The sequence below is a fragment of the Ipomoea nil genome, unplaced genomic scaffold (assembly GCF_001879475.1).
Source record: "Ipomoea nil cultivar Tokyo-kokei standard unplaced genomic scaffold, Asagao_1.1 scaffold0482, whole genome shotgun sequence".
Classification (NCBI taxonomy): Eukaryota; Viridiplantae; Streptophyta; class Magnoliopsida; order Solanales; family Convolvulaceae; genus Ipomoea; species Ipomoea nil.
In genome coordinates, this window is record NW_017616910.1 from 2,856,783 (window position 1) to 2,878,344 (window position 21,562).

Below are 21,562 nucleotides of genomic sequence, written 5' to 3' on the forward strand. Positions count from 1 at the left end.
CAAAACAGGCAATTCCATGTTTCAAATAATGCCGATTGGGTATACTTAAAGAGTTATGCCAATATAACAAAGCACAGAAACTGGCATAAAACTTACCAGGAAAGAAGATGAAAAGGTGAATAAGCAGTGCCAAGAATGCTGTCCAAAAGCCATACTCACCCCTGCAAATCAATGTTCAATTTGTTTATTGAAGCTTGGAATTTAATAGCATACACTCACCATGACCATAAACCACAAAAATTAAGGAGAGATGCTTACTTGATTCATGAGACGAGAGTTAAAGGGGTTTGCAAAGAAAACAAAGGAACAAGAAAAGATTTTTGAATAGAAGTTCTCTTGGAAAGCATCAAAACCCTAAGGAAGAGAATCGAAGAATTGTGAGAATAAAACATGCAAGTCTTGACACGCATACTAAACATTATTGACCTAAAAATTAGCATCAATGTCATAGTAATCATGTGAAAATTCAGAGTAAAAGGGAGGAAAATAAGGGAAGACCAGAGACTGTGCTATACTTTTAGTGCCAAACATTTACAAATAAGGAAGGATGCACAGTAAAAATAATAACAACGAAAACAGTGAAAGATATTTACTTACACAGAGGAGACATTGCAGAGCCAATGGAGTAACAAACCACTCCACTTCTCAGTCTCTTCTTCATCCCTCCCTTGAGATCAAGGGAAACACTGAAACAGAAGCATATCAAATAGAAAAAAGAAAAAAAATTCAAGGTTGAGAGAAATTGTATTTGAGGCCTTTCTATAGAAGATAGCAACTCACAGGAGTTTCAAATGTACCTTTAAAAGTATAGTATAGTCTAGGTTTTTTAGTACTATTAGATCTCCATAATAAATATCCGGAATATGTTCAACCTCGTACACCATAAATTTTATTTAATACTAACAAATATCCAAACTACTGAGATTGTGATGTACCATCAAATAGAAGTATAGAATGTTCTATAGGAAATTAAAGTGGAATAGCATTGGCAGCATTTGGGAAAGTCATATCTAAGAATCTTGCTGCAGCCCTACCACATGAATGAATTAACAATTGCATATCAAATCATAACAAAAATGCTAAAAAGAATCGTGTTGCACCAAATTTATGACAATACCTGATAATTCTTATTTTAAGCTTCTTCTTTTTTTAATAATTAAATGTGTTGTACAGTGTCATGTTTAGAAAAGTAAAAAGGAAACAATATACCTGAAGAATGATCTCTGGTGTCAAGTTAAAGGTAATCATATTTGGCTGAATAAACAACAAAGATAAGTAGTGTCGCAAACTCTGCATAAGAATATGAAAGGACAGACAAAACAGGTAAGAATAACATATTTTTCATTAGCCTTAGAACTAACCTTCTCCACCCAGGAGTCCTTATACTCTACAATCAATGGATTTTGCATTTTCAAAATCAGTGTCATCTATAGAGGAAAGATCTGATACTGATAAGCAGAGCAAAATGCTGAATGTAGTAGAACATTACGGAATTACAGAATTATCAGCGGTAAATGAAAAGAAAACTAAAATTTCAAATTAATTAACAAAATTCAAGCAAGGAGTACCTAAAAGTAGGGCAAAGATCCAAATTGAAAATGAGAAGAACCTTTAAAAAACACACATTTTGGCGTTCAACTAGGAAGCGACGGTCCAAGGAGGAAGAGAAATAGCAAGCCATGATGAACTTAGATAGCAGATTTGATTCGCAGAGAAAAAGGAAAAGCTGAAAGTGGAAAAGAAAAAAAAAAGGGAGAAATTACCGGAAAATCAACCCCCGTCATAAACCTGTTCCAGTACTAGTGCTCCTTCCAACCATATATAACCGGGCGGAGGGTGCGAGGCGAGAGATGAGTGGAGAAGCCGAAAGTCGAAAATGAGAAGCGGAGACGGGAGAGTCGAAGACGACGGAGGGGCAGCGAAAATTGCAGAGGCAGAGAGGATCGACTATGAACTAGGGTTAGAAATTTTTGATTACTAAATTTGTAGTGATTTAACATAGGAGGGAGGATATATACATCAGACAGGGAGAATTTTAAAAGTTGCCCCTTATTTTTAGTGGCGGTTTATATAACCGTCGCTAAATACTTATTTAGCGGCGGTTACAACAAACCGCCTCTAATATTATGTTGCTAAATGACTAGTTTTTTGTAGTGTGATATGATTTCTTAAAATTAGTATAATTCTTGAATCTCGACCACACTAATTAATGCTATCAAGAAATGTAATAAGTATATCACATTTGAAAAATCTTCTACGACAGAATTAATCGAAAGAATTTTGGCAATAATAAAACTCTTGGATTTCAGGTACAAGAATAATGTTTCACTCATTTAACCACCCTTATAAGTCAAACTTTTGACTAAATGATGGTAGAGTAGGTTTAGCTTGTTGGGTTGACCCACCCTACTACATAATAAGGTATGGGGCAAGCGGGTGATTTAGGCGTCCACTTGCCAATATTAAGTCATAATTAAAACAAATTATTTTATATTTGAATTAACCTTTGAAGTTTTTAAATTTTGTAATAATCCCGTATCGAATTATTTGGACTTATTATTGACTATATAAAATTTTTGGATTATATTAAGATGTTGATGTCCGTTGGCCCGTTAGTTCCTAGCCGGTAGATTTGCAGGAACAATATAATATAAAATAGAGAGTGCAGAGATATAAAAGTAGAGAGAAAATAAAGACTCCAAGAATCAGCCATCTTATTATTGGGAATAACTTTATATAATACAAAGGAATAACAGTTACAAAGCAATACACTAATGGCTAATCAATGGTATTAAAGAGTAATAATGTCCATTAATATTTTGTAACACTCACCATATTCATGCCTCGTTAAAAACTCACTAGAAAAATCATGTGGAAAAAATCTATGTGAGAAAAGAGTACACGACATATGGGTAATGCATGTGTCGCTTCGGTTGCCTCATTAAAAACCTTTCACTGAGAAACATGGTTGCAGTAGGCGCTAGGTGCTAGTCGGACGGCCAGGCAGCGCCTAGCGCCTAGGCGGGCACCAAAAAATTTTAAAAAAAATAGTAACAGACTTGTAGTTTGACAATTTTAATGAGGTTGTTTTCAACATTCAATCAAATAATACATACAAATAAATGAAATAATGATAATTTATAAGTCATAGCGTCATAATAATATTAAAATCAATAATTAATGAAAGACGACATCGGACGGAATCGGTCAAAATCGAACAAAATCAGACGAAATCGGTCGATTCGGCCAAGTTGGCGGCCGGCCGAGTTTTGGCAGCCTTTAGGCCAAAACGGCAAGGCTTGGTGCCGCCTAGCGCTTAGGCGCCTAGGCGGCCGAGTTTTGCAACCCTGCTGAGAAAACCCTGTGGGGAAAAAACTCAGTAAGGGAAAAAGAGTACAACTGTAAACCTTCTGGGTTTAGGTATAAATCATAATAATGTATCTTGATCATCTGGATCAAAGTGAATGAGTTAATCTTCTGGACTAATAATTTCATTATATTTAAGGTGTTATTGCTCCCCCTGAAGACAACAGCCTTCCTAATCTACGCATACCAATTTTATATACATACTTTTCAAAAGTAAATGTAGGTAAGGACTTAGTGAATAAATCTGCCAGATTTTCACTTGATTGGATCTTTTGGACTCGTATTTCACCACTCTTCTGGAGTTCATGTGGATAAAAGAATTTTGGTGCAATATGTTTGGTGAGATTACCTTTAACATATCCATTACTTAGTTGTGCAACACATGTTGCATTGTCCTCATACAGGACAGTGGGGATCTTTCCATTATTCATTATTCCACACGAGTCTTGAATATTGTGTATTAATGACCTCAACCATACACATTCTTTAGAGGTCTCGTATAAAGCAATAATCTCAGAGTGGTTTGACGAGGTAGCTACTAATGTTTGTTTAACTGATTTCCATGAGATAGCAGTACCTCATGAAAGAAACACATATCCAGTCTGAGATCTAGCATTATGCGGATCAGACATAAAACCAGCATATGCATATCTCACTAATGTGGTGTCTTGGTCTCTTTTAAATAGAAGCCCAAGATCCTTTGTACCTTGTAAATATATGAGGATATGTTTTATGCCATACCAATGCATTCTGGTTGGAGCAGCACTAAATCGAGCTAGCATGTTTACTGAAAATGCAATATCAGGTCTAGTGCAGTTGTCGAGATATAAAAGTGCTCCAATGGCACTTAAGTAAGGGACTTCTGGTCCTAGAATATCCTCATTATCATCTTTAGGTCTGTACGGGTCCTTATCAACTTCAAGCGATCGGACTACCATTGGAGTACTAAGTGGATGAGATTTATCCATGTAAAATTTTTCCAATAACTTGTCTGTTTATTTGGATTGGTGTATGAATATCCCTTCAAGGAGGTGCTCGATCTGCAGGCCGAGACAGAACTTGTTTTTACCCAAGTCTTTCATTTTGAGTTCTTCTTTTAAACACAAGCTTGCCTTTTTGACATCCTTGCGTGTCCCTATGGTGTTTATATCATCTACATAGATGGATATAATACAAAAACCATCAGTTGATTTCTTTGTAAATATGCAAGGACTAATATCTTTATTTTCATATCCTTGTTTTAAGAGGAATTCACTCAATCGACAATACCACATTATAATACTAAGAGCATCGTCATTATGCATAGATTTTGAGTAATTTTTGCATGTGTGACTAGAAAAAAAAAAGACGTGAGGGAATTAAAAAAAATCAAAAAATAAAATCTGAAAAGCAAAATTTAACAAAAAATTGCAGTTTAACGTGCCCAATGAGTGCCTATAGTGCACATGCTCTACTGGGCGCTTCAGTGAATCACACGATTGGGAAGCACTATTTCTTTGTTTTGGTGAGCACACTTTGGAGACAAAAACCAACCCTTCGTGCTGCAACAACTTAAAACATTCTTAGCTCTCTCATTCTTCTCTCTTCCACTTCAGCTAAACTTTCCTAAAAAATCACATCAAAATATTTATTGTGGATGCCCAAATGAGGATAGTAGCTATTGAAATTGTTCTCATTGGCTAGAGATGGTGGATAGCAAGCTGTTGTTTCCACATTTCACACTTTTTAATTCACTAACAGCACGTTTGGTTCACGGAATGAATTTTGAGGTAATAGGAATGCTATTCCATAAGGAATGGAATAGGCAAGGAATAGAATAGGAATTGTATTCTATTGTTTGATTCGCGAAAGGAATAAACTTTAGGAATTATATTACAGTGTTTGGTTGATTTAAGGAATAGAAATGAAATATGTTTTAAAAGACATAAATACCCTTATAAAAATATGTGATGGTGGTGGTGGTGGTGGTGGTGGCGGCGGCGGTGGTGATGGTGGTGGTGGTGCTGGGGTGATAGTGGTGGTGGTGCTGGGGTGATAGTGGTGGTAGTGGCGGTGAGAGTGGTGGGGGCGACGGTGGTGGTGGTGATGGTGACGGTTGACGGTGACAGTTGTGGCAGTGGTGGCCCTAGTAATAGGCTAATACCTTATTTGAGGTAATAGGCTATTTACCAGGAATATTATTCTTGGTAATAGAAATGGTTACCAAACAAAGGAATAAGCCTATTACTGGGAATGCTATGCCATTCCCGGCCTATTCCGTGAATCAAACGGGCCATAATTGTCTAATTCCATGGCCTTAACTTTGGGCCGGGCAAGACTTTGTCATGTTTCATGGGCTAATGCTGCTGGCCTTTTGGGCCTGACAACATCGGACTTCTGATAATATTATTGCATATACTTGAATGTCAAAGTATTTAATCATGGTTGCGTTTCAAGGGACGTTATGCCATGGAACCGTGTTCACCATTCATGGTGAACACGGTTCTAACGGTGTTAGTACACCGTTATCTTTCTTTCTTTTTTTTTTTTTTTTTTTTTTTTTTTAATTAATTGCGTGATTTTTCTTCTTTATTTTCACATTTTGCGATTTTACTTTAATTTGAAGTGAACAAAGATTTCGGACATTCATAAATTATGAATTCATGCCTGCACATTCACTTTGGAACCATGCCTACACATTCTCGTCCGAAATCACGGACATTCATAAATTATGAATCCATGGCTGCACATTCACTTTGGAACCATGCCTACACATTCACTTTGGAACCATGAGATTATGAATTTTCTGTTATAAGATTATGAATTTTCTGTTATGAGATTATGAATTTTCAGTTATGAGATTATGAATTTTCTGTTATGCGATTATGAATTTTCTGTTATGAGATTATGAATTTTCATTACATTCATAATTTCGGACATTCATAAATTATGAATTCATGCCTGCACATTCACTTTGGAACCATGCCTACATATTCCCGTCCGAAATCACGGACATTAATAAATTATGAATCCATGCCTGCACATTCACTTTGGAACCATGCCTACACATTCACTTTGGAACCATGAGATTATGAATTTTCTGTTATAAGATTATGAATTTTCTGTTATGAGATTATGAATTTTCAGTTGTGAGATTATGAATTTTCTGTTATGCGATTATGAATTTTCTGTTATGAGATTATGAATTTTCATAAAATTCATAATCTCATAACAGAAAATTCATAATATCTCATAACAGAAAATTCATAATTTGATCAAACGCGCGCTGTTAACTCCACATCCGCGAAATTTTTTTTTTTTGGCCTAAAAACAACGTCGTTTTGTCTTGTGTTCACCATTCTCGGTGAACACGATTCCATGGCATAATTTGCGGCGTTTCAAATCGTATTAGAGTTATATAGGTTTATATTAGAGTTAGTTGTTATAAGATGGACTATGGTCAACACAACGCAGAGTTATGGGGTTATGTTAGAGTCCATTGTTATACGGTGGAGTGAGTAGACTATAGTCCATACCGTGTTATTTTTATATTTTTTTGTATCGTTACCGTAAACCAATGCATGGCTTGTTACGTTACATATATGTATATTGTTAAATAAAATTATAGTAGAATTAAGGGTGTGTTTGTTGATAGATTTAGCTCTAAGGAATGTCTATCAAAGTGATTGATATTGTTTGGTTGATAAGTTTTTAGAACACTACTATGGTTTCAAATACCCCTTAACCGAAAAATCCATACCCAAATAACATAAGGATATCATCCCCTTTCATTCCCTTATTCCTTCTCATCCCCTTTGATTATATTAGTGATTTTAGATAGATTCTTGTTTTTATTTTTTTTGTTCATATTGGTGTTTTCGATGTCTTTATATTAGAATTAATTGTCTTGATTTTGTGTTCTTGTATTTTTTAAATTTTTATTTCCATTATTGGATCATACATAACCAAACAACATTATTGATAATCATTCTCATTCCATTACCCTACTACTAAACCTGCAAAATACTTTCACTAAAATCCATTACCATTACGTACCAAGTACTTGATACCCATTCCGATTCCGATACCCATGTGCGAACCAAACCCTAAAATGATATTTTAGATCGTTATTTACTTCATGATCCAAGTTGTTACACGGACATGTCCACAGTAAAATTTGCATGTTTGCCTATTAAAGTTATTATGATATTATTATCCATTTGCAGTAACACAATGGGTCAACCTGAACATATTGGAATATTTGAAGTCATTAGGGTTCAACCTACAATCATCGACCATTATTTATACTATGATCTCCCGACATAACTATGCTAGCATATCTAAGCTAGATAGATTTTGGAGTGGATGTATATATTTGTAAGCATGGAGGTTGAGTGCCCAAACTATATATGTGTCTGCAAAAAGAACAAGAGCAACATAACAACCGACCTTGGCCCTCCTTAGTTTTAATGAAACGACTCCCTCGTCTACCTTGACAACTTGCATATGTATATGTTGGAAAATGACTATGATGTCAAAGATATTTTGCCCCCCAAATTTCACTAGCTCCAACATGCATGCATGCAACACTGCCTGTTGGATGCTGCACTGTTAATCAAGGAGAATTGTTATGTATGTATATGTGTGGAGGGTTGTATTTGTTTGTATTTGTAGGTGCAAGATTCAAGTGATGATCATTCTAGTTACCTAATAATCGCTAGCTGAAAGTTCACCTAATAATCGCGGCAAATTAGACTGTGGATACGGTTCCAAAACTGTTCATAATTATGAATATATAGTTCAAAAATTATGAATATATAGTTCTATAATTATGAACATAGAGTTGTGAACATAATTATGAACATATAGATCGGTAATTATGAATATAGAGATTTAATAATTGTGAATATGAAGTTTAAAAATTATGAATATATAACTTTATAATTATGAACATAGAGTTCTGTAATTGTGAATATAGAGTTTAATAATTATGAATATAAAGTTCAAAAATTATGAATATATAACTTTATAATTATGAACATACAATTCAGTAATTATAAACATAGAACCGTGTTTACCTTGCAAGGTGGACACACGGTTCCACAACATAACGATTGAATAATTATGAACATACAGTTCTAAAGGCCGACTCCAAGTTTTTTAAAATTAATTGATAAAAAGTGAATTTGCAACATGCTAATGTTAGTGAAGAAGAGTTATTATCTTATCTTTAGATGGTCAACTAGTTGAGTTGAGTTTCGAGAAACAGTTTTAGAAAGGAATTGAACATGCTTGATAGAACCACATAAGTGCAAATTCGACTTGACATAACAAAATTTGATAAAAACATCAACTACTCAAAAAAATTGACATTTTTCTTATAACATTTTGTCGCATATAATATTCAATTTTAAAATTTTGGTTGAGATACATAGAGCTTAAGTTGGAAATTGAATTAAAGTTGGAAGTGATTGAGATATGAATAAATCTTGTATAAGACATTATCACCTGCGACATATAATACTTTTTATTGAATTCATAAAAAAAATTAAATTTTAATTAAAAAATATTACACGTCACATGGGTCGGACCTCCTCCCCGCACATACATATATATATATATATATATATATATATATATATATATATATATATATATATATATATATATATATATATATACTAGTTTTTTACGCGTATTGCGCGATTGGGATAATGCCCAATGTTTTTTTTTAAATAAGTACTTTAAAGTATATTAAGGCATGATTATATTGAAATTGTTCATGCATAGATAATTGAAAGTTGAATTTGCGTATTTAACTAGGTAATTCTTCTCCCAAAGGTTGAGTCTCCAACCCCAAGGGCCCCCCACACTCCGACCCGACAAGCATTGTGGACAAGGAATCTGCCCGCTTTGGACATAATTCCCGCACTGCTGCCGCTGAGGTTCAAAACCATTGAGCTAAGCCGGTGCGGGTTAAATAGGTAATTCTAAGTTTACAAATGCAAGATAATATAGTCAAGATTGATTATAATTGTCAATAAAATAATTGTATATGTATGGTTGAAACCAAATACGGGACATAAGGGAGAACAAATAAAAATTAGGGCATAAAATATTAAATATATACTAATATTGTTTGAGGAGATTCCGACATTAGGATTTGTGGTTAAGTTCTATTAAGACTTTAATATTAGAATTAGATTAATGGTGTAGTTATAATTCTATATTAGACTTTAATATTAGAACTAGACTAACGGTGAATTAACAGAAAAATTAAATGGATAATCATATAATTAAGGATAAATTAGAAAATCTTAAAAGAAAAAAGTTAAAACCTGAACAATATGAACCATTCATTTGATTTAATAATTTGGCGATCATTTTTTCTACCCAATGTTAATAATTAAATAAATTCGCTGGTCAAATCCGCTAGTATAATCCGCTAACGCTAACCCCTAACTGCTGATTGTCAAACAAGGACATTGCGAGGTAGTTCTCACTTCAATTTGTTGTGTGATTTGAATACTCTTTTTGTCACAAAATCTCTCAAGTAGTTAATATGGTTGACTTTATTAATTTTATTTTTTTTTAAATTTTTTCATGGTATTAATAAAATACTTGGTAAATAAATATATAGCATTATTTTGTATTATAATTTTGATATTTAATTAGAAAAATAGTGCAGAAAAAAGATAATAGATAATATAGTGAATATAATCAATTGATGAATTTGAATGTAAAAAATTTTACATTTGAGAAAAATAAAGACAATATAACTAATGAAAATATTTCTTTTAATTAATTTATTGATAATTAATAATTTATTTTTTCACTGAATAAAGATATTGTAAGGATAATAAGAGTAAAATAGAGTACTAATTATGCCAACTTTGATTGGGATGAGATTCGAACCTAAGACCTTTTTCTATTGAAATCAATGAGTAAGTTAACGGTGAACTAACGGCAATTCTTAAAATTTTAACGGAATTAGTAACGGTGTGTGGGTATTTTAAAAAATTTTAGTGTAAAATTTAAATCTGATCAATCTTTCAATCAATCTGAGCCATTAATTTAATTAAAATCTGTAACCGTCATTTTTTCTACCCATTATAGGCCTAACTCTCTTGGACTCTTATTAGTATATATATATATATATATATATATATATATATATATATATATATATATATATATATATATATATACATAATTTGAAGGAAGCAGAATATAATATGATGGAATTTTGGAGGATGGAAGAACGTAGAGATGAGAAATGAAGATGGATCCATTCGGATTGGATAAGATGCTGACCTGGATGGATTAGGCAACGTGGCATTCGCTTTTGCATATGTGTTACTGTCCAAATCTTGAAAATAAATATATAATATATTTAAAAGAGTAATGTTATCTATTATTTTAAAATTTTTTCTCTCCAATCTCCCCTCCTTACATGCTTTTCTTAATTCGACAAGTAATTTTATTTTTAACTAATACTGTGGAAGTATTATTAATTCATAGACACTCAATAATTATTTGTCACATCATGTGAGAAATATTAGATAAAATTTGAAGAGGTAAATAGTATTTTCCTATTTAAAAATATCATATTAAGTAATAAACTTTTAAGATAAGGTGTGACATCGATATCTCTACTTATGTAATAATCTACAGATTACATAAAAGTGATAAATCGCATTAAGAAGACATGTGCGACGAGTTTGACCTTGAGAAAATATTGATAAAAACCGAACTCGTAACCATTAAATACGCAATAAATAAATACTTCTTGTTAATATAATGGAATTCAACGGAAAATTTGGGAGTAAGAAATATATGGATACGAAGGGATATGAGATGCAGAGGTGGCAAATAATATCATCATATCAGATATTTAGATATATATATATATATATATATATATATATATATATATATATATATATATATATATATATATATATATATATATATATTGTATTCTTGTTACGTTCCTTAGCTTATCCTGATGCATGATGATGAGACGACTGTACGTGGCTTCGATTGTTCTAAAAAGAGAAGAATTTTGTATCAGTGAAGTCGCTTTCATCCAAACTAAGTTGTCATGCATAATCTTGATAAGGAGGGAATTTCTATATTGTAATTGTTGAAAAAATTATGATAAAATATAGTCCATGTTATGTCGTGTTAAGAATATTAATAAGGTTACAAAGTAGGATGAAATTTTGAAAAAGGCAGTGTTGTGCTCAGGGTTATTTTCTCTTTTCTCTTACTACATACTAGTATGATGCGCAACAATAAATGCCCAATATTACTTTATATTAAAATTTTAGATTTATTTAAATTTTAAATATTTATATTATATAATAATAATAATAATAATAATAATACTAATAATAATCCTCATCATCGTTTTTATAAATTTTATAATTATATTTTAGGAAATAGCTTATATAGTAGTCCAATATATAATATCTATATAGGCTATGTTTGGCACGTCTAGTTAAAAACTAGCTGAAAGCTTAAGGTTGAAAAACTCGTAGCCAATAAAAATAATTAAAATTAAGGTGTTTGATAAAATTAGTTGTTGAATAAGAGGATAAGCGTAAAAAGACATTTTTATAAATTTATAATTCAAATTTAAATAGTGGTATATATTGTCTAAATATATATCACATTAATGATTTAACATCCCATAATAAATTAAAGTAGCAATATTATTTCGAATATCTTTCATCTCACTAATTGACTCACTTAAATTTTCATTGCCGGTGCTAGTAGGACTAAAATCTTGAAGATCATCATTGAGCGGTATGTAATTTGGATGCTGCGCGAGCATATTAAACATCATGTTATCTTGTGAGTTCTTCCGGATGTAATTATACAATGCAAATGCAACCATGATCGATAACACTAAATTATGACATTTTACTAAGTATCTTCGGTCTCTTGTTAAAGTCATTTTGTAAAATTAGAAATAACATGCATTAAAAATTTAAGAATTGCAAACAAACAAATTTTAGCAGGAATATGTAATGATATATACATTGAATTTTATATATATATATATATATATATATATATATATATATATATATATATAATTAGTGTGATTATTAAACTGTGATTATTCAACCTTTCAACGCAGAAAATTTTTAGACTGTGACTAATAGAAGAAAATATTTAGAAAAAAATTAGATATTAGGAAAAATTAAATATTAGGGTTTTGATTAAATAAGGGTAAATGATGTCATTTTTGTTAATTATTAATAATGATATAGCTTATTTTGAAACTGACTACTTTTGTAGCTTAAAATATAGAGTTAATTCCACTAGCGGTCTTTTGTTTTTTACGACAATTTCAAATTTAACCCCAGCCTATCATTTTTGCCATTTTACACTCCAGATTATTATTTTTTGGACACTTTTAGAATTTCTCATGACTTTTTCTATTTTTAGTAAGAGAATTTTTGTCTCTTCATATTTTTCTTTTGTTATTTTTCTGGTTTCGACCAGTTTAATTAGTTTAGAACTTTAGGTAATCATCTTTTTCAACCAATTTTTAGTAAAGTCCTAAATCATTTAACCAGTTGAAACCGGAAAAATAACAAAAGAAAAATATGAAGAGATAAAAATGCCCTTACTAAAAATAGAAAAAGTCATGAGAAGGACTTAAAGTGTCCAAAAATGATAGTCTGGGATGTAAAATGACAAAAACGATAATCTGGGACTAAATTTGGAATTGCCACCAAAGACAAGGGACCTCCGGTGGAATTAACTCTAAAATATATTAACAGAAATAGATATAACGGTATGGATATTTTTGACCAAAAATAATATATTGCACAACTCTTATAACATAACTAGTTTTTCTACGCGCTTTGCGCGAATAAGATAATGCCCAATACTTATTTTTAAATAAGTATTTCAAAGTATATCAATGCAATATTATATAGAAGATGTTCATGCATAGGTAAATAAATGTTGAATTTGTTTATTTAAATCGGTAATTTAAAGTATATAAATGCAAGATAATATATGAGAGATTGATTATATATAACTATCACAAACATAAATGTTTGCAACTTTGTAATAACGCTAATTTAAGTACTAAGTCTAAAAGCGATAATCTAAATAAATACTCTTTTTGGTTTAAATTTTTCTAATTCTCTTTTGGGTAGCATTGTTATTGTTTTCATCTTCAGTACATGTCTTTTTTTTTTTTTTTTTTTTTTTTTTTTTTTTTTTATTGGTAGTGTGTCATGTGCAATTGGGTTATTGGTGGTATCATAGTGGGATTCGTCATGGAATGAGATTATGGTGTATGAAGTTTACGATTTGTCTTGTTGTGTATATGATTAGGATCTTAGTTGTGCTATGACCTCTTTATCTTACAAGCACATGTTGATATTTGGTAGTGGTAGTTTTCCCCTACATGTTTCATGTGTTGTGAGACATCTAATTCTAAATTAATTAAATGCATATGTATTATTTTTTGTTGTAGCTACTAATTTATTTTTTAATTTAAGTAATAAGAGCAATAAAGTGGACAAATTATGTTGTGGAACCTACAAGGTGGACACGTTTCCAAAACTGTTCATAATTATAGATATATAATTAAAAAATTATGAACATATAGTTCTATAATTATGAACATAGAGTTGTGAACATAATTATGAACATATAGTTCTGTAATTATGAATATAGAGATTCAATAATTGTGAATATGAAGTTAAAAAATTATGAATATATACCTTTATAATTATGAATATATAATTCAGTAATTATGAACATAGAATTCTGTAATTGTGAATATAGAGTTCAATAATTATGAATATGAAGTTCAAAAATTATGAATATATAACTTTATAATTATAAGCATATAGTTTAGTAATTATTAATATAGAACCGTGTCCACATTGCAAGGTGGACACTGTTCCACAACATAACGATTGAATAAAGTGGTGTACATACTTTTCATTCACAATAATGAAATCATTGATTTTTTTTTTTTTTTAATTTCAATTCGTTGTTGAGACAAATTGTTTTGAGAGTTTGTCAATGACAATTGCTGTCAATAGATGATGATAAAAAATAATGCAAAATATAAGGTTACAATAGATATTATTATAATAATATAGTAAAAATTAACTTTCAAATTTCTTTAGAAGTTTACATACATTGATAAAAGCATAATTGAAATATTAAGTTTTGTTCTCAATAATCAAAAGAAGATTAGTTAAACGAAAAAAAAAACTGAACTTAAATTTATTATTATTTTTTAATGAAAGAAAATCAAATGACTCAAATGACTTTCAAAGTTCCTGATTTATAATCATTGAATGCTATGTATTTAGTCGGGCTAATTATTTGACCAAAGTTTATGTTAAATTTTATATTATATTTTTAATACATTTTAACATATTTGTAGTATATATTTAACAATTATGCTAACTCTAATTGGAATGAGGTTCGAACCTAAGACCTTTCTTATAGAAATTAATGAGTAAGTTAAGAACAATAAATAGTTAACGGAATATTCCGTTAATAAAGTTTATACTAACAGAATTTAAGGTTATTTAAGGAAAGAAAATAATATAATAAAGGGTAGATAAGGAAAATCATTAAAAATACTAAAATCAAAATAATATGAACCATTCGTTTTAAGAAACAATTAGTACCGACGTTTTTTTTTTTTATTCCAGTTAAGGGCCTAACATTATTGGCTCTTATTAGAATTGTAGATGTATAAAAAAAAGTAAAAAAAATGATAAATAAAATATATAATCTTCATTCTCTCTTATTAATAATTTTTAATATTTTTAATAAAATTAGATTAGATATGGTTACAATTATCTATATTCTAACTGATTGGTCTCTCTCCCTATTAGGGTTTTTTTGCTCTCTCTCCCTATTAGGGTTTTCTAGCGTTTCCGACGGCGATTCACCGTGCGACGACGACGTCAACAGTCTGCATGGCGTCGATGGAGCAGCAGCAGGACAATGGAGTTCAGGCAATCACCGAACGCTGGGGAGACATGGTTCTGGAGGACGAGGAGGATGGAGTTGATGCGGGCGGCGCGTATGAGTCGGCGCCGGGGGTTGGGGGGGTTGTTTACTCGGTAGTTGGCCGTTTCTTGACTAAGAAGCTGATAAAAGTGGAGTATATGCGGCAGGTTTTAGCATCGGTATGGCAGCCAGTGTTTGGAATGCGGGTAACGGAACTGCACTCGAATCTGTTTTTGTTTGCTTTTTATCATGAAACTGATATGGTGCGAGTATTGGAGGAGGGGCCGTGGTCCTTCGATAATCATACGCTAGTCTGCCGCCGGGTCCCGATGGTTATCTCCCGGGGGAGGTTAAATTGGATACTCTGGATATGTGGATACAGGTGTATGACTTGCCTCTGGGCTATACGTCTAATGTGGGACAATCTACGAGTAGGCATAATCGTGTCACTGCGCGAACCATTAATCAAAAAATTATAGGACACCGAGGTTACACATAACATAATCAACTCCACTCATCTGTAATGTTGTCAAATCACAGCGCTATAAGCATGTTGCGCAGGAAAGACCACTCCATTCTGTCATAGGCGCCTTGGCCATATCTAACTTGAGAGCACCCCACCCCACATTTCCACACTGCTTCCGGTTCAAGTAATGACCCACCTCCGCAACTATCAATATATTATCTGTAATGAGTCTATCGGGTATAAAAGCACTCTGCGAAGCTGATATTAATTCATCCATTATGGATTTCATTTTGTTAGTCATTACCTTTGCCATTATCCTATAAACCACATTGCTGAGGGCTATAGGCCTGAAATCAGTGACTAATTCAGGAGCACTCTTCTTTGGGATCAAAACCACATCTGTATCATTTAGACCAAGCGAAAATTTCCCAAGTCTGCAGACAACCCATTACCTTCATTCTCTCTTTTTAATAATTTTTAATATTTTAAATAAAATTAGATTAGATATGGTTACAAACCCTCTTGAAATTGCTTCTATATAAAAGGAGTAAAAACGCGTACTTTTTAAAATTTCCAATGTGGGACAAGGAGAAAAACGAGTGAAGCTTCCACTTTGCATTAGTGTAATTCACTAATTCATGATGATAATTTTTTGTATACTTCGTAGAGTGTATGTGACAAAAGGAAAAATAAAATGAGCAGATATATTAAAATTATTTATTAGCCACAAATTAATTAAACTATAATACATATAATTTAACTATATATGTCAATAATGAAGTCTTATTTAAGTAGAGCTTGTTGGGGAAGAAGCCTTATCGTTATCATCATTTAGAGATCGATGATTTTGCGTCCTAAACCCATACGCGAGAATTATGATAGTTTATGAAAACAAGACGTTAGATAGTTAGTATCTTTTTTGCCTTAAATTGCTCTTTTTTTATTATAAAGAAGGGGATACCCTACATATACACACTACTTGCCTCAACCAAGGTTCAAACCCATCACCTCCCATCTAGGGGCATAACCCGATACTAGTGAACTACAAGCCACTTAGTCTTAAATTGCTCTTTGATTGATAAGTAAATGAATTGTTCTCAATTGCCCTAAGGCCATCGATCTTCCAATAATGACCATGGTCAACAACCCAAATTGTGTAAATCATATTTTGTATACTATAAAATAACGTATATTTTTTTTGAGGAATAAAATAATGTACATTTAGTACACAAATAATATACTTTTAATATATTAAAAATATACTTTGTTTTTAAGAAAAGTACATCAATTAAATACTAAATGTAAATTATTATATATTCTATATTATATATTACCCTTTTAATATATTAAAAATATACTTTGTTTTTAAGAAAAGTACATCAATTAAATACTAAATGTAAATTATTATATATTCTATATTATATATTATATATTGGGGCCTTAATTAAGTGGTGCAAGTTGACTAGGCTAAGTAGTTTGGTTAGCTTAATAATTAGAAGTTCTTAATCAATTAGACTCTGTGCCTAATATAAACCTGGATTGATGGAATACATGACATTCATTATATAGCACATGCAACTCACGGTACTCATACTGCTCAGTAGACATCAATATACCATCTGTGGTTCTGAGTCAAGTATGAGACAATAATGGCTAACGGTCTATCGTTCAAGAGGCAACACAATAAGACATCAACTGTGGCTAGAGATCAACAATGCTTCCGCTTCCGCTACTACGAAGTTAAGTTTCTCGTAGATTATTATTCAGTATCGTTAAATTATTTAGATCTAACATTTGGTATCAGAGTGAAATCTAGTTGCCGCTGCTCCTCGTTTTAGTCGACACTAATGATTCACCATGGCTGCTGGGGCTTGCTTTTGGCTGATTAATTTGAGAAAGATGATGATGGATTATAAAGTTGTAATATAAATTCTAAAGGGATTATGTGTTGGTCGTTGGATACAGATTCAACTTAAAATTATCAAGTTAAGATTCTAATCTTGAATGATAAAAAAAAACTTGTAATAGTTATGGTTGGTTCAATCTTGTCACACATGATCTTCTCTCATGTGATTTATGAGTTATTACTTATGAATGAAATTTACCCAATGTACACCTTCAAATAGTGAATTCAGATTTTCTGGTTAAAAATAAAAATAAAAATTTAAAGATGAACAAGAAATAAAAAAATGATAAATGAAGTTATTAGGAAGGAAAATTGAGGGGGTAAAACACGTGGCATGTTCCCACTTTTAGATCCTATCAAGTCAACCACCGCTTTTGAAGAATCTTCTTCCTCTCTTACCGGCAACCGGCTGCACTCTACATCTCTGTATTTCTACGTATTCCGTTACCTTTCGCTCCGTATTTTATACTCTCTTCAGATTTTTATTTTCTTCTTCTTCTCCTTCTTCATTGCCTCTGTCACTTGTGTAGTTGTGTGCATAAAGAATATCTATCTCCCATGGCCACTCTTCTCTAAAACTGAAGGTACAGCGTTCGTGCTTCTTCCTTCCATAAAAAGGCTTCCGCCGGAAACCTCGGCTCGCCGGAGAACTGAACAAACGCCTTCGATATCCCGGCAGCGTAAGTTTCCTCACCATTACGTTGATATTTATACTCCTGAACATGGGTTGATGAGAGTTTGTTGGGTTTTTTCCATTGTAGGTTCGATTTCCGATTGAAAAAAGCATGAAAGTTGGAAACTTTTTCTAAATCCGGATCAAGATATTTCTGGGATTTAGTAAACTTTTCGGGAAGCTTTATTGTTGTTAGTTTGAATTGGAAGTCTGTTTAGCTTTTCGGGTGAGTGAGAAAATGGGAGTGAAAGTTGCGGCGGCGGCGGCGACGTGTTTGCATTGGTCACAGCCTTCGGTTTCTCGGTCGCCGTCTTTTGCTCAAACCCTCGCGTCGGTAATTTCATCTCCTTCCCAGAAACGACGTAGTTTGATATGTAGTGAACGGTCCGGTTTGTTCGGAGCTCATTCGCCGAACCTCTCCCGGTCCCGATCGTGTCAGTACCCGAACCGCCGGGTCCGATTGATCCGACGAGCCTGCAGTGGTAGCCTAAGTTCTTTCTCGAACGAGGAATTTTCTCAAGAACCAGGGAGTTATTCTGGTGCCATGTTTTCCGATAATCAGAAACCTTTTGATGTGGTGGAGCCGGAGCCGCCGGGTTGGGCCGGGAGGGAGGAGATGATTCCGGCGAGCATTGAACGGAAGGCCAACAGCGTTGATCTCCCCCTATCTCTCAGGATCATAAAGAGAAAGAAGCAATGGCAAAAGGGGGTGAGAGAGGCAGGGGAATCAGCATATTGTTCTGTGAAGAAAGCATTCTCAAACATGGTTCTCATAATCCGAGAACTCAACACCTATCTTCTGCAGACGAGAGAAATGCTGTCTTATGAAGAGCTTCAAGGGGTTCTAATCAGGGTCGAGAAGGAGATCCACGCCTCGTTCGTGTGGCTCTTCCAGCAAGTCTTCTCCCATACCCCAACTCTCATGGTGTATGTGATGATCCTTCTGGCCAATTTCAGTGTCCATTCCATGGCCACCACTGCTGCTGTAACACCCACCATTGAAGCTGTTTCTATTGTGAATGATGATCATCAAAAGTTCGATTCTTCAGCCATTAAAACCTTTTCGATCTCCTCATCCAATGGCAATAGCACAACGATTGATGGAAGCAATGGTGGTGGTGGTGGGAAGTACAGACCGGTTGCTAATGGCACGGATGGTGATGGCGGATTTGACAGACAATTGTCTTCAGATGGGAAGTCTTCTATCGGGAACATGACTAGGACTAGCGAAGACGAGTCTGTGTCTGGCCAAGTTGCCAGGGAAGACGAGTTGAGGCTGTGGGATTCGATTGTTGATGAGGCTTCAAGAATGCAGTCTGTACTAAGAGATGAATCTCTGGGCCATGGAGCAATATTTGTGTCACCCGTGTATGCAAAGATTGAATCCGATGATTATAGCGATTACTTCAGAACTGAGATGATGTATCAGATAGGACTTGATCAAGAACCCAACAATTCCATGTTACTCGCAAATTATGCTCAGTTTCTTCACCTAGTTGCCCAAGACTATGACAGGTATAAATCTGTTCACTTTCTTTGTTCCTTTATCTGTTTTAGACCATTTCGAAAACGTATTTGACCTCGTTCTAGTGATTGGCATTAATCCCATTACTCTAATCAGATTAAGGTTGTTGCTTCATTTGGCAAACAATCATGTTGGAGACAATTTTAGTTTTAGAACTGAATATGTTATGTTGTGCTTATCTGCAAATCCTCACTGCACTGTATGGCTTCTTGAATGTGTTATGTTGTGTAGTTCCCTTTACTGCCTCTAACTTGGTAAGGGATGGGGAGAGACTAAACATATTAAATGTGTGAAAAAATGGTGAATTATTTATGAATGGTTTTAGGCCCTGTTTGACCACTATTAACTGTTTGATTTGATTAAACAATCAATATGAGTGTTTGATTAATTAGCTTGTCGTAACAACTTATTGCTCCAAAATGCTAAAATTCAAAAAGCTGCTCAAAGCAGTTTTTTCGATTAGCTTTTTTTGAAAGTCATTTTGCATGTAATCAGCTATCAGCTAACAGTTAATTTATCAAATATTTTTCTACAATCAGCTAATGCTATCAACCAGTCAAACCCACTAATCCAATCAGCTAACAGTTATTTATCAAACACCCCATTAGTTCTTCTTGATTGCTTTGTTTATCGGTTTGGTGAGATGGATGGTGACTAGAGTTGCATACATTGTGACTAATACAGAGCGGAGGAATACTTCAAGAGAGCAACGGGGGTAGAACCGAGGGATGCTGATGCACTGAACAAATACGCGACATTTCTTTGGCAGGTGAGGAAGGACCTTTGGGGTGCTGAGCAAAGATACCAAGATGCTGTTGCTGCTGCTGAGCCTAACAACTCCTTCTATGCAGCATGCTATGCTCATTTCCTGTGGAGCACTGGCGGCGAGGACACTTGCTTCCCTCTCGACACCAGCAACGAATGATGTTTAATCCCCCAACCGAAACATGGGAAAATAGCAGCACGTAAGATGTAGGATACGCGATACACAACACTGTTTTTAATCCTGTTATGAACTTGTTCATAATCAATCTGTAGCTAGCCTTGAAGGGGATGGAGTCCATGTCCATGGCTTAAAAGTTAAAACTGTTTGGTCATTGGCTTCTTCTGTCACCTGAAGAGCTGTGGTGGAGGAGAATGGGATTCTGGTGGTTCTTAAGAGTTCAAGAAAAGAAGGTTTGTTTGTTCTTTTCACAACAGCCTTACTCCATATTGCAGGAATGCAGGGCCAGAAACAAGAAGACTGCTTTGTTTGTGTTTCTCTGTATTCTTCTCTTCTTGTTCATCCCTCTTTACTAAAACTTTATGTTTGAGTCATGTGTTGATTGGTATAGAATCACATGCCCAATTGTAATTAAACTTTAATTTGTTTAATATCTTAATAGATATATATATATTTTTGTCAGTGACAAGGAAAACCTGCAACCACTATGAGAGTTTACACTGGGTAATTCTACCTTGTGACTCTAGCCGACAAAGAACTATCTATAACTTTATAAGAAGGTAAACCAGTCTAGATTACTTGCTAGAACCAAAAACTAATAGATTGTTTGTGTGGACTTGGATAGTTTTCGAAGTATAATTTGAATCCGAAGTCAAAAGTTGAAGTTTACGAGTAAGCTTTATTTAGCTTTAACA

General features: G+C 33.3%; 1 protein-coding gene and 1 long non-coding RNA gene across 2 annotated transcripts; both read left to right on the forward strand.

Moving 5' to 3' along the window:
• Positions 1–847: 847 nt before the first annotated feature.
• Positions 848–3,156, forward strand: LOC109173805. Its single transcript, XR_002052965.1, has 3 exons — positions 848–947; positions 1,174–1,278; positions 3,146–3,156. It is a non-coding gene; the product is annotated as an uncharacterized LOC109173805 (long non-coding RNA).
• A 15,068-nt stretch (positions 3,157–18,224) lies between these two features.
• Positions 18,225–21,329, forward strand: LOC109173884. Its single transcript, XM_019323225.1, has 3 exons — positions 18,225–18,406; positions 18,488–19,914; positions 20,609–21,329. The coding sequence occupies exons 2-3, from the start codon at positions 18,638–18,640 to the stop codon at positions 20,847–20,849; spliced, it is 1,518 nt and encodes a 505-aa protein (XP_019178770.1). The 5' UTR covers positions 18,225–18,406; positions 18,488–18,637; the 3' UTR covers positions 20,850–21,329.
• The last annotated feature ends 233 nt before the right edge of the window (positions 21,330–21,562 follow it).

Excerpts from the sequence above, each read along its gene's own strand:
- LOC109173884 (XM_019323225.1), top strand. The coding sequence starts at position 18,638 with ATGGGAGTGAAAGTTGCGGCGGCGGCGGCGACGTGTTTGCATTGGTCA. Across the intron at positions 19,915-20,608 it reads GTTGCCCAAGACTATGACAG|AGCGGAGGAATACTTCAAGA; the intron begins GTATAAATCTGT and ends TGACTAATACAG.